Source organism: Ursus americanus, chromosome 22 (assembly GCF_024610735.1).
Source record: "Ursus americanus isolate L20-20 chromosome 22, mUrsAme1.1.p, whole genome shotgun sequence".
Classification (NCBI taxonomy): domain Eukaryota; kingdom Metazoa; phylum Chordata; class Mammalia; order Carnivora; family Ursidae; genus Ursus; species Ursus americanus.
The window spans coordinates 24,668,724-24,682,978 of NC_142148.1; the positions used below are offsets into that span (position 1 = coordinate 24,668,724).

A 14,255-nucleotide genomic window follows, 5' to 3' on the forward strand; every position below is an offset into this window, starting at 1 on the left:
GTGCCACTCACATTATTGATATTTTATCTGTATATTGTATTCCCCAGAAAATGCTCCATCACATGGCAAAGTCTTATTTTTTCTACTTTTCCAACTTTGCATGAAGATGTCTACAGGCTGGTGGCAACCTTTGAGTACAGGCCAAGCCCTGCCAATAGCCTTACCTCTAGGGTCCACATCCTCCTGCCAGTCTTCCTTTCTCAAATATCCTTGGAGCCTTCTGAGTTATCAGCTGGGGAATTCAAGAATTTTGAATGATCCAGCCACAAAAGGTGTTGCTCCAATGATGCTCAAAGTCTCTCCCAGCTTCTGGTCAACTAGGTATAGCACTGTCCTTATTGGTATGAGATTTCTATGTGTCAGCCCCTTTGTGGAGAGTAAATGGACATCAGTTGCTCTAAACCCTCTACACAACCCTGCGAAGGAGGGTATATCCACATTTTACTGATGGTGAAACTTGTGGTACAGAGCAGGCAATATTCTCACCTGTGCCCACTGGCCAGCCTCCAGCCGGTAGTTTTGCTCAATCAGGAGTAAATCACTTTATCAATCAGTTGCAGGGTTGGCACCCTCCACCCCTTTGGTCATTGGGCTGTCCTGGTCATCTCAGTGTGCAGAGACTAGAGCTATCTTTGTCAGTATGACCATGTCAGGCCTTCTCTTGTCTTTTTAAAGCCTGTTCCCATGATCTTGGAGAGCAGAGGCATGGTCCGATGGCGGCATTGGCCTATCCTCACTACTGTGTTGGTGGCTGGCACAAAGGAGGCTCCTCTAGGTGTGGATTGATGATTGAGTTAACCCATTTACCCACTTTCTGTAGCTTCTTCTGTTGCAAGGCAGTGGGTGGTCCTATTGACTGCAGAGTGTGTGGCTTCTTTTTGTTTTGGCCAGGGTTGAGCAGCTGTAGCTGTTGTGAAAGTGTAGACTTGTAAGTCTTGACTTTGCCTCTCTTTGTTGGGATGTGTCCATATATATCTACTCGTGGAGTACTGGTCAGTGTAGGTACTGGTCAGTGTGCTAAGTACTTGATCCTCAACATCTTATATAGTCCTCACAGAAATCCAGGAACTAGATAGTACCCCATTTCCAGCAGAGGAGACTTAGCCTCAGCAAGAAGACAGAGAGCTGGGTTCACACAGGCAGAAAACCTGTTTGACTCCGAGCTCAGGTGTGTGACTCAAGGGTAGCTTCCCTTCTCTGGCCGTCAGATTCCTCCCTTACACGGATTCTCTCAAGTCTCTCTCTCATGTTTAAGGTAATAGGGAGGTTTGTGTCTTAGGGTATTTGCCCTCAGTGAAGCCAGTAGATGCTGGAGTTCCTCTCTGTTTGCATTTTTTTACCTTGTCAAGTTTTATAAAGTTGGGCTTATCAGGGTGCCTGGGTGGCTCAGTCAGTTAAGTGTTGGCCTTTGGCTCAGGTCATGATCCCAGGGTCCTCAGTGGGGAGCCTGCTTCTCCCTCTCCCTCTACCCCTCCCCACTGCTGGTGCGCATGCTCTCTCTCTCTAATAAATAAATAATAAAATCTTAAAAAAAAAAAAAAACCCAGGCTCATAGGCCTGTGCTCATGCCACACATAGGCATTGCCCAAATCAAGCTGCCTGCCATTTACCAAGACCGAGAGGAACTGCTATTGCCAAAATGTTGGGAAAGACAAAATGGGAAGTCAGTGACATCTTTCACATTGAATAAGATTGACTTTAGGAAAACACTCATCACATTTTCATTATTTTTCTCATTTTACCTTCATCTGTGAGAGATTGGAATTTGGTGTCTAAGGCAACACGTAGGTGTCCTACGAGGGAGAAATAATAAAATTCTCTGTGACTGAATTTGTGGCACTATTTTTAAGGCATCGTCTTGGATGGAATCATTCAAGAATCTCAAGAATCATTCAAGAATCAAAAGATCCCTCATTTTTTTAAAAAAATATTTTAATTAATTAATGTTTTTAAAAGTTTATTTAAGTAATCTCTGCACCCATTGTGGGGCTCGAACTCATGACCCCGAGATCAAGAGTCGCATGCTCTACCGCCTGAGCCAGCCAGGCACCCCAAAAGATCCCCCACTTTTAAAAGCAGTTGCATACCAGGCAATTGTTAACACCTAGCATGCTAGGTAGAGTGCTGCGCATTTCCGTAGGCAAGGGGCACTGCTAAAGAGATGATAAGCGCAAAACCCTAGGTATCGATCTTCCGGTGAGCTGTCCTATGCTTGTTCCTGCCTCAGAGTTTTGACCTTTACTTTCTCGAGTTTTGATTTAGCAAGTTCTTACCTTGCCCAGTGTTGATAGGTCTCTGTTGATAGGCGGACGTTTTTGGAAGCTGCCTCTCCTCCTGCTCTTGCCTGTGAACTGTCAGAAGCAAAGCTGCATCTCATTTTATAGCCCAGTGTCTCTCACTGAAGTTGTCAGACATGAAGGGGCATGGTCCAAATGTGCTGATAAGGGCGGCATGATACAGGCTGACTGCCAAGATCAGCACCTGCTAATGGTTGTGACATTTGCCGGTGTCTTTCTGAGAGATGTTCAGGGTGCTTACCTTCTCAGGCTGTTATCTTCAGGCTAGCTGGGTGCCAGGTGAATGGCAGAGCAGAGGGGTGTGTAAGGCTGCCAGGTGCCAGCCCGGCGAGAGCCCTTTTTGGTGCCGATGCCGTGCCCTCACCAGTGACCAGTGCTAGGGTGGGGATGCGAGGGGGAGGGGATGGGGTTACTCTGGAGAGGGTGTTTAGGGACAGCCTTCCTGTCAAGTGACATTTTACATCAGATGTACATGGTGAGAAGGAAGCGACGGATGCAGGAGGATTAGAACGCACACAGTGTCTGTAACCGATGAGAGCGTGAGTGCATGCCTGGGGGATTGTAAGCATAAGAGTTATATAATTTGGGGGCGCCTGGGTGGCTCAGTCGTTAAGCGTCTGCCTTCGGCTCAGGGCGTGATCCCAGTGTTCTGGGATCGAGCCCCACATCAGGCTTGTCCACTGGGAGCCTGCTTCTTCCTCTCCCACTCCCCCTGCTTGTGTTCCCTCTCTCGCTGGCTGTCTCTGTCAAATAAATAAACAAAATCTTTAAAAAAAAAAAAAGGAGTTACATAATTTGCTCAGCCCTCTTTCCTTTCCCTAACTGGGCTTAGAATAAAACTTGAGCAGAGTCCGTAGCCTGGTGTAGTGTCATTTGTATTCAAGAATTCTAGGCTCTTTTTCATCTGTTATCTCATTTAATGGCCCCCGGAACTCTAGAGCTTATGCTCTGGGCCTCTGGCTTTTCCTCTGTTTTAGAGAAGGCCTAGTCACCTGTTAGGTTCCTGCCACTTAAAATTTTGTGATTTTGTACATCCTGTATGATCAGCGCAAGAATCTAGGAGAGAGAGATAATGCTGAAGGGGTTGGTTAATGCCTGCTCCTGCCAACCTGAGGCTAGGGAGTTAGCCTGGATCCCTGCCCTCACGCAGGCTCCGCATGTTTGCCGCAGGGCCCTCTTCAACCCCATGGGGGTTCTCATACTGTGAACCTCAACTATAGCTCCATTTGCCAAATGTCCCATTTTGGGCTTTGCTGAAATGTTGGATGCATAGAACGAATGACAGTTGACCTTTTCTCAAAGGGCAAAATGTAGAGTTTTATATATGATGATAAGTAGAAGACAAAACCCAACTGTCTTGGGTCTTATTTTTCTTGGACATCTGAGGGAAATGGAGTCATCTTTTAGGCATAATTTGTGACGGCTGTTGGTGGATGTGGCCCTTGAATTTGGTGCCTACAATGGTTCTCTGGACCCAAAGAATGAATCCAGCTTCAGAGGTTGGGAAAGGGCACATCCCGGATGCAGCCTCTAGTGGCCCTTGGGGCCTCCCAGTTCTTTGTCCTTCTCTCCTTCAACCTTGGGAGGTGGGGCAACCACTGAATTCTGCTAATCCAAGATCTACGGGAAGCCCATTCACACAGGATGGCTTATCATGCTGGGCAAAACGGCCTGCTTGTTCCCAAGCCCTAAGTGATCTGACCTGCTGACTCGTGAAAGAGAGGACCCTTTCAAGGCTGGCCAAGGCTTGGCTGAGATCACAATTGCAGATGATAAGGCAGGTACCCATTCTTAATGCCCTCTGTGAGAAGATGTCTCAATAGGTCTGGCTGAGCTGTGTGTGTCCCGCTGACAGGCATCAAGATTTTGACCTTTTGTAGGTGTTTCTGTAGTGACATACACACACCTGCGTACATATTTATATGCTTGTCTATGTCTTTTTAGTACCTGGAACTCAGCGGTCATGTCCAGCACTCCTGCCGCAGTTTCCTTCTCTGGTGTAGGTAATCTCAGATCTTGGCCAATAGCAGGAACTCACAGGGGCCTCCTACAGGAAACTTGTATCCCTGCACACTCTTACATTGCTTGTAAAGTTTGGGTCAATTTTCATTCCTTAGGCTCTCTCATGAGATTTTCAGTGGGCTTTGTGAGTTATCAAAGGTGAAGAATATGGGTTTTAGGAGAAGGTGAAGTTTCTGCCTACAGGCTTTGGGGCCAGACAGACCTGGGTGTGAATCTTGGTTCAGCCACCTGCCGGTGTGTGGTCTTGGGCATTATCCAACGTTTCTGTGTCTTAGTTTCCTCATCAGTAAAGTAGGGGTAATATTGTCCATATATAGGATTGTCATGAGGATTAAGTGAGATGAAATATGTTACAAGATTAGCACCACACTTAGCATATGTGAGTATTCTATAATTTGCTATCATCATCGCCATCATCATCATTTTTTACTATCATGTTGAGCATTTTCAGTTTTGTTCACCCACCTTTCTCTCAGATTTTATACCATTTCTCTAGATTTTCCCTGGATTTTGGCAACTACTCATACCTTGTTTGCAACAAGAAAATACGGATTTTTGGATTGTTTCTTTACCAAAAAAATGGATCCTTTACAGTGCTTTTACCAAAATAAAGGCAGGTGTAGAGACGTGTTAATGTTACTCTTGAGTTTTCATTGTTAGTAGAAGGATAGAGTTTTCTTGGTATATTCTACTGAAACTGTACTAGTGAATAGACCTTCTCACAAATGCATAAGAGGTTTTAAAAGCCTAAGTATTTACTTCCAGGACATGTTTGCAAATGTCCGTGTATTGGCTCTGTTTTTTTCTACCTAGTTGCCCCACAGATGTCACTGTCCAGAGTCAGGCCAGTGGTCTCGACTTTGCAGGCCAGAGGTGACTGTGTCTGTGCTGAGAGGAGCTTTTTATTATCCCCAGAGGGGCAAGTAACTGGCGGCACCTTGTCTTTGCTGCTGTCCCTCTGAGCACCTGCTAATGGGCATCCTGTTCTGAAAGTGCAATAAGTTGGTTCCATATATAGCTGCAGGTGTCACTATGGTGGCATTTGCCTATGGTTTCAGCCAGCTTGGGTTTTACATCATGGGGAACCGGCTTTGCCTGAGAAGGAGGGAAGGGTCATGTCATGGAAATCACAATGAAACTCGAGTCCTAAGGCTGTGGCCACAACCACCACACCCCTACTAATGAGCACTCAGAAAACGCTTTCCACCCTGATGACAACCTGTTACCATCATCATCGACAGCATCATCACCATCATCACCCACATCCCCATTTAGAGATGAAGAAACTGTGGCTCAGATAATTAAGTGATCCTCTGTTGTTGGACATGTAGCTTGTTCCCAAATTTTCATCATAAAACCAATGCTGTGGCCACAAGTCTTGCCCTTAAATCTTTCTCTGAATCTCTGATGATTTCTTTAGAAAATCTCCAGAAGTAGAAATTTATCATATGCTTTTCAAAGAATACGAATATTTTCAGGATTCCTGATCCATGTGAGATCTGGCTTGCTCTTGCCAACCTCAAGCATTTGGGTTTCTTGTGGGGGAAAAGTGAGTGTCATTTAGTGAAATATCTGAATTATAAGTTTACGGCAGACGGAAAAGCAGTTTGACTCCATCTAACATCTCAAACTAGGTTTTGCTTTAAGGCATCACCTAAAGAGCTCTTTGCTTGGGCGCCTGGTGGCTCAGTCGGTTAAGTGGCTGCCTTTGGCTCGTGTCATGGTCCCAGGGTCCTGGGATTGAGTCCCGTGTCGGGCTCCCTGCTTGACGGGGAGCCTGCTTCTCCCTCTGCCTACTGCTTCCCCTGCTTATACACTCTCTCTCTGTCAAATAAACAAAGTCTTTAAAAAAAAGAGCTCTTTGCTTTAATAAGCAGATAAGGATTATTTCTCCTTGGAATATATATTTATGCAAATGGAAAATCTGAAGTCCTTGGCCCTGCCTCCCCTCTGGTTTCTAGCAGTAGTGTGTCCTCAGATGGGAGCAGGGCCTGGATTAGTGGTGATGAGTTCATCCATCTACCACACATCCATCCTTCCATCCATCCATCCATCCATCCATCCATCCATCCATCCATCCATCCGTGTATTCTTTAAATATTTAATTAATTAATTAGTTAATTTGAGGATTTTATTTATTTGAGAGAGATAGAGAGTGAGTGAGCATAAACAGAGGTGGGGGCAGAGGGAGAAGCAGACTCCCTGCTGGGCAGGGAGCCTGATGCAGGGCTTGATGTCAGGACCCTGGGATGCGGACCTGAGCTGAAGGCAGACGCTTTACTGACTGAGCCACCCAAGCGCCCCTCCTCAGATATTTATTAAGCACCTACTATGTATCAAGCCCAGAAATGTATCAATGAGCCATGGTCTCTCCCCTCATAATTTGTAGTCAGAGAGACAGACACAGAACAAGTAACAAACCATTCAATAAAATAATGACAAGTTGTGCTAAGTGTTCTTAAAGAAATGAAGGTTTGAGATGGGAGTAGTGGAGGGCCTCTCAGATGAAGTGATTTCTAAGTTGATGTAAAGGATGAGAAGAAACTATCCCATGCAGGCTGGGGGGAAGAGGGAGAGGGAATGGCTGGCACAAGCCTGCAGTAGGGAGCAACCCGGTGGGGAGCGAGTCAAGGCTGGTGTGCCTGATGAGGGGAGGGGCACGGGGACAACTGGAGACCAGGAGAGGCAGAGGCTGGGGGCTGTGGCGAAGACAGTGGGTTTTCTTCTGTGTTGGATGGGAGGCCGTTGGACGGTTTTAACAGGGAGTGACATGATTTGGGTTATGTTTTGAAAAGTCTTTTCTGGCTGCTGTGTTATAATGCAGGTGAGAGAAGATGGGTACCTTGTCCATGTGGTGTTGCGGCTGGATGTGAAAGTCATTTACCAAGCAGGACAACAGGATTGGACTGGGTATTGGACCAGGCGTGGAGGAGGCAGAGCCCACAGCTGGAGGATAGTGGTGCCTCACTGCAGGTGGGGAAGAGGGAGAGCCTTCCGTGTCCTTCCTTCTAGGCCTTTTTCTATCTTCTGATCAATTTCCCTCTTCATTTTTTAAAGTAATCTCTACATCCAACATGGGGCTCGAACTCACCACCCCGAGATCTAGAGTGGAGTAGCATGCTCAACGGAAGGAGCCAGCCAGGTGCCCCTCCCCCATTCTTTAGGTTACTATTCTATCTGTTAAAACGCATCCATCCTGTGTTCGCTTCCCTTAGGGCCCTGATCCTTGGTTCTTGGTGGCTCATGCACTGGGGCCTCCCTCCTGGGTAACTCAGTATCTTAACTCTGTGGAGCATAGAGGTTCTTCAGATGTGTCTGCTTTGGAGGTTAGAAGGTGGAACTAGAGGGGTGCCTGGGTGGCTGAGTCGTTGAGCATCTGCCTTCGGGAGGGCAGGGTCCTGGGATCAAGCCCCGCATCAGGCTCCTAGCAGAGCAGGGAGCCTGCTTCTTCCTCTCCCACTCCCCCTGCTTGTGTTCTCTACTCGCTGGCTGTCTTTCTCTCTGTCAAATAAATAAATAAAATCTTAAAAAAAAAAAAAAAGAAGGTGGAACTAGAGGGGTGGAACTCTAGCCCCGAGCCTCATTCTAGTCAGAGCCCCTCTCTTGTCATCTCTTATATATCAGGTTTCTTTGTAAGCTTTTATTTGAGGAAATGAATCATTAGCCTTGAAAAAAATGTGAAAACTACTTCTTAATATTTCCTTAAAAGGACCTTCAGGAGCAATGCCACTGGGGAAGACTTTAGGCCACCAGAGCAGGTGAATGGCACAGGTGTTTTGGGCTCTTTGCTCCCCAGCTGAGCGAAGAAGCCTGGGATGGGGGCAAGGGGCGGCCATCTGGGGTGGAGGGAGGAGGATGGTGGTCTTTGGAGCCCGTGTCCTGACTTCCAGTACCAGAGGGGTGTGGGCAACCCTGCCTGGGCAAACGGGGGTAATTGCATACCCCATCAGGTGCCGCTCAGTGTTATAAGAATCTAATGGGATAACAGCTGTCTGTGTCTATAGACTGTTAAGTGAGATGCACCTGTTACTGTCACAGGAGGGGAATGGAGGGGCTTCCATGGTAGGACAGGCCCTCTCATGCCTGGATAGCTTATTCCTGCTGAGGAGCAGACCAAGGCTTCCCCAGCTTTCTTCAAGGTCCTGAGGATGTCTCCATTCAGTTATTTAGTACTTACTATGTATCTACCATGCACCAGGCTGTGTGTCTACCCACCGGTGGGACAATTCTGGGGTTAGAATGCAACTGTCCTCTGGGGAGGTGTCTCCGAGCCTCCACCCTATCTTAGGTGTATCACGTGTGCACCGAGGGCTGGGAGACTGCAAGGCTGAAGTGCAGTGTGGTCCTGCCCTCTTGCCCAGGGACTTCTCTGGGGGCTGCTTGTTGGGGACTTATTTCCTTCACGGCTGGGCTTGTGGTTCATATTTGTAAAACAGATGGGGAGTCAAGTAAAGAACCCACAGCAGTGTTTGCTCTGGGCTGCAAGCTCCTACTACAGGCCAGGGACCCTGCACCAGATCCATGAGGGGCACTCCATGGTTTGGGTGGCCGGTGAAGGACTGGCCTCCGGGAGGGCCTCCCCATGGGCCCGCCAGTTTCCAGAGGCCAGCTGGGGTTACTGGGCTGCTGATCCCTGTTCACTCCTGAAACAGAGACTATTATGAGCCTCCATCCCGCCCATGATGGGGATTTTATCACAATCCAGTTTCCCCTCGTCTGCCCTTTCCTGGGGCCAGTCCTAACTCGTTGTGGGTTTTGGCAGGTTACCCAGGTGTGGGAGTGGGCATCTGCCCTCTTTGCTGCCCTTGGCAACCATGGAGCTATTCACATTTCTGACTGTGTAGCCCTCTGGGACCTGGGCTTTCTTTGCTCACTGCCCTGCTCTGCCTGGGCCACATGGGACTGGATGTTGGTTGGCGGGGGGACTCCTCACTCTCTCCCTTGATGGCCCTGCTCGTGGGCACATGGTAGTCACTCTCCTGCCTGTCACACCTCTGCGGTGTGGCCATCTCATAATCCTCCACCTGGACCTGGCTCCACACTTAGGGGTCTGGCTGCTTCCCTTAACCCCTTTCCTCTGTGTTCAAATATCTCAGGCTCCTGTAGTCCCCCCCCCCTTTCTTAGGGACATCAAAACTGTTTCCTTCCTCTTCTTCCCTCTCCAGCAGGGAACTTTCCTGTATGTGCATATTCCCTGTGTCCTTTCTGTGTCCCATCTGCTCAGGGCCTGGGCTCTTGAAGCTCAAGCTCTTTCTCTGTTTTCTGAAGAGCCTCCCTTCCCCGAGACACTGAAGACAGAATTCAGAATGTCTCCCTCACGGGTCAAGGGAACACAGGAACTATCAGGGAGGAAAAACCTTCCTTTAAACATTTCAGGGTAGCCTCACCACCTCCCAGAATCCCTCAGCAAACTCAGAACCAGACTCCTCAAGCAAGAATCATCTTTTATTGCAACTGAGATTTTCCATTGTGACTGTAGCCATTCCCGGCCTCTCAAGGATCCAGAACGCGTGTGGCTGAGGGGAGGGACAGGCCCTCGGCAAGAACCGGCTATTCTTCTGGAACAGTCAGTAGCACATAACCCTGTGGATGGAAGCAGGTAGACATGCCCAATCTGTCCTCGCTGCCCATAAAGCCAGCTCTCCCTGAGGAGGCTCAAGCCATCTTGAGAGGGGTTGTATGTGTCCTAAGGGTACAACTTCCCCTGTTGGCAAGAAGGCAGAGTCAGGGACAGACTGGACAAGGGGAAGGAGGGTCTTGGAAATGTTTGTGAAGGAAGGAACAGATCAGTCCTTGGAGCTCTTCCTACAACCTATCAATCAAAAGTCCTCTAATGTTTCTGATGCATTGGGGTTCATCCTGCCGGTGTCACCCTGAGATAGGTCTCTCATCCAGCTAGAGCCTTCCACATGCCTCCACCCACAATGCCCAAACCATGCTGTTGGAATCCATCTGCTCTTGTACCTGTTTTTCCACCAGAAGGGGAGCTCCTGAAGGTTCCAGGGACTGGGTCTAACTCCCAGCATCACTCAGCACAAGGCCAGGCACAGAGCAGCCAGTGATATGTATTAACAGAATGAATTAGTGACAGTGAATGAATGAGGGAGTGTTCAGGGCAGCCATGTAAGGATGTGCAGATTGTGCACTGCCCAACTCCAGGTGATGTCGTTTGTGTACTACAGTATGAGTGGTGCATCTTGGAGTTGTGTAATATGTAACTGGCACAACAGTGAGAGGCAGCCTAGAAGTGAATCAGTGGGTGAGCCTATGAGCCCCCCCACCCTCTCTCCTCTTGCCTCTGTAGGTCTGGTTATGAGAGCTGCTGGAACTGTGTCCTGACTTTGCCATTTTTGGCATTCAGAACTATAGAGAGGCCCTTGCCTGGCCCACCTTGCCAGGAGTTGTGGCCTCGTTTCTGGAGCAGCTCCAGCCCCTGTATTACCTGTAGTAGCTCTTCCAGCCCCGACCTAGGGTCATCCTGGGCTGACCCCTCCCTGCCACGGTTACCCCAGGTTGGGTGCGGTCTCGGTCTGAGGATGGGGTGGGGGAGTAGCACTGGCCGGGAGCTGGGGTTTTATGAGACAAACTGCTGCTGCCCTCCCGCCTCCTGCACCATAACTTCTGGTTCTTGAAAGCAGATTTCTAGTGTCTCCCGAACGTCAGGACTGGGAACTAGGCATCCTGAGTCCAGAATTGGGGCATGAGCTGAGGATCCTGAAGCTCAGACGATGTGTAGGAGGGTGGGTCAGAGTAGGGCTGGGTGAAATCCATGGTCCTAGCAGTTCCTTGTGCTTCTGAGGGGAACCCTCACCTCCACCTTATATCTTTATCTCAATGTTATAAACGGGGACAACAGGCCGAGAGGGGGCGGTGGCTTGTCCGACGTTGCACAGCCAGGAGGTTCCGTCTGATTTGCTCTCTGCCCTGCCCCCAGAGCTCCTTCAGCACTGCTGTTTAAGAGTGGGAATCTCGTGGGGCTCCTGGGTGGCTCAGTCGTTAAGCGTCTGCCTTCAGCTCAGGTATGATCCCAGTATTCTGGGATCGAGCCCCGCATCGGGCTCCCTGCTCAGCAGGAAGCCTGCTTCTCCCTCTCCCACTTCCCCTGCTTGTGTTCTCTCTCTCTGTCAAATAAATAAATAAAATCTTAAAAAAAAAAGTGGGAATCTCGTGAAGGTGGGAAACGAAGAAATGAAGGGCAGCTCTGAGCTCTGCCCAGTCCCACCAACCCCACCTGCCTCTTCTCAGATTCTCCTCACTGAGGGATGGGACAAAGGCCAAGGGGGTAGGGCGACGCTAGGGGCAGATTCAGAGCTGGCGCACTCCCTTGGCAGCGCCTCTGTGGTTCCTCTGCTGGTTTTCTTGGCCCTCTGCTCTTTGGCCTCATCTTACCTCCCTGGCATTTAGCCAGCCTAGTACCGGCCCGGGTTCCCACCCTCTGGCAGTTCACAGAGAGCAGGTGCCAGAGGCAACAGCCCTGTTTTGGGCATCAAGACACCTGAGTTTTTGGGGAATGGGTGGTCCTGGCTAAGGGTAAAGGCTTTGAAGTCAGATAAACCCCAGTTGGAACCCTGGCTCTGCTACCCTGGGCAAGTGTCTCTACCTCTCTGAGCCTTAGTTCCCTCTCTTGTAAAATGGGAGAAATAATAACATTGACTTGGTGGAGCTCATGATGAAGACCACCTGTGTGAGGCACTGAAGCTCTTGGTGAGCCTGGGGCCTGGCTCCCTGAGGGATGCATGGAGCCCCGTGGAGCCTCAGTTTCCTCGTCTATAAACGGGGCATCACATCCAGGATGGCTATGAGATGGTGAGACGAGGGAGGTAAAGGGCTTGCCACATGCAGTGCCTCCTTGTCCCAAGCCTCAGCTTCTGCCCCCGCAGGACAGGGACAAGGCACCTGTAGGGTTCCAAGACCCTTCTAGCTCTGACCTCCCATGGCGGGGAGCGGTCTCAGGAAGCTCTTTTTCTTGGCATTTACCTTGGAGGGCTCCACTTCGGCCTGGTCGAAGGAGATGCCCTTGACGTTGGGCAGCGGGAGGTCTTGTTCTCCGAGCAGCTCTGCGAGAGGTGTGGGTAGGGGAGCTCAGTGCCCTGGTGAGCGCAGGGTGGGGCCATGCCAGCTGACCCCTGGCTGTTCCACTGTCCAGAACAGGGAAGGGACTTGGTGTGGCCCCTTTCTCCTCCCCTTCCTCAGGGGACACTGTCCCCTACCAGAAAACTCCACTCCAGAAAACCAGGTCTCTAAACAGCTACTCTGCCCATTTATTAAAAACCTATCTTGAGGGAATTTCTTCTTGAATATATTCAGTAACTATGAACACATTCTTATGAAGATATTCTTCCTAGCAGCATTTCAAAAAATGTTCAGTTCGTTGAAGGCATCTTAGGAATCTATTAATGAATTTCATTCTTCTCATTTAATTGAGGAAAACAACTGAAACAATGTGTTCCTAGAAATGCTAGAATGTTGGCAGAAACAGAAAATGTCTCAGAAAAAGTTTAGAAACAAGTCAATGTAAACTGAAAAATCAACCTTAAGACACTAGGAATTTGGTTGTACAATAAGAACATATCCATTAAATATATCAAAGAAAATATTCATGAAAATACTCACTTATCAAATATATGAAGGGTAGTCCTTGGAGTAAGTTTTGGTAAGTTGGTAAATGGTAGACTTGGAGAATTGGTCATTTACTAAATTGAGTTTCAAAGAATTAATCATTTGGCCAGTAGATTTTTGGTAAACTGAGTTTCTGAGATTTGACTTTGAGGGTCTGGCTTGGGCCCCTCCTGCCCCAACCTTTGCGCTGACCAGCCCTTATCTCGCCCTGGCTCCCCACCATCACTTTGGGCTCAAGGGAGGGTCTCATACCTCCTTGCTGGGCCAGTGTGTCATTCCGGCCCAGTTAGGTGAGGGGCAGAATGGAGGAAGCGGGACAGGTGCCTCTGGTCTCCCATCTGGCCTCTGATCTGCAGAGGCCTTGTCACCAGCCTCCCAGCTCCCAGCCTCTGGACCCCTCCTCACTGCAGTCCTCTCTCTGTGTTGGGACCAGATGACCCTGACTGCAGCACAGGCTTTTGTGAATCTCTGCCGATTCTCTTACTCTTAGGCTGCTTCTTACAAGCAGTCCTCCTGTGTTATTTCCCCAGTGGCTTTGGCCCTGCTGCTTTTTTCCTTGTTGCGGAGCTATGGACAGGACCCCAGTGTGAATGGCACCCCCTGGCATCGTGCAACCCTCTGGCCTGGGTGTTCAGACCCTGCAAGACTATCTAGGCTTCTTGAACTAGACCTAGCTCCTGGGTCATCTCTTGACCCTCACCATAGCTCTCTTTGGTCCAGGATCTAAGATACACTTATTGAATGAGCTTCCCTTGGTAGGCAGTGGCCAGGTCAGGTTGCAGCCTTGCCCACCTGGACTCTCTGGCTGCCTTGCTGGACCTTACATCACCATGTTCCGCACCTCCAGTTGGTCCTCCTTCTTGAACACAGATTTACTCACTTTATTCCCAGAACTTTCCCTGGCTATCGTGGGCCACAGAATGATGCCAAACCTTTCAACCCGACCAGCATTTGAGCTCCGTCTGCTCCTCTAGCCTCACTCTGCAGTCCTAACAGGAGTCCTCAATTTGGAGCATAGAGAGATGCCCGTGTAAGGGAAAACAAAAAGCTGGAGTTCTGGGCTCAGCTCTGCCAGAGATTTGCTGTGTGACCTTGGGTAAGTCATTTAATTTCATTGAGCCCATCTGAAAGATGAGGAGGCTGAGCCAGGTGACTTCTCAAAGGTGAGCTGGTTATCCTACATGTACTTTCTTTTTTTTTTTTTTATTATAATTGTCAATTTTTTTTATTTTTTTTATTAATAATGATTTTTTATTATATTATGTTAGTCACCATACAGTACATCCCCGGTTTTCGATGTAAGGCTCGATGATTCAT

General features: G+C 48.8%; 1 protein-coding gene across 2 annotated transcripts in view; it reads left to right on the plus strand.

Moving 5' to 3' along the window:
- CDK5RAP1 (CDK5RAP1 mitochondrial tRNA methylthiotransferase) overlaps positions 1 to 13,954 on the plus strand; it is a 73,143-nt gene extending 59,189 nt beyond the window's left edge. Inside the window, exons 14-15 of one of the 2 annotated variants that reach the window (XM_045806793.2) lie at positions 7,144 to 7,292; positions 13,830 to 13,952. In XM_045806793.2, the coding sequence (XP_045662749.2) occupies positions 7,144 to 7,292; positions 13,830 to 13,893 (213 nt within the window). In that variant the 3' untranslated portion in view covers positions 13,894 to 13,952. Of the gene's footprint in view, positions 1 to 7,143; positions 7,293 to 13,829 lie in introns of both variants that reach the window. The other variant, XM_045806801.2, reaches the window with a different exon arrangement.
- The last annotated feature ends 301 nt before the right edge of the window (positions 13,955 to 14,255 follow it).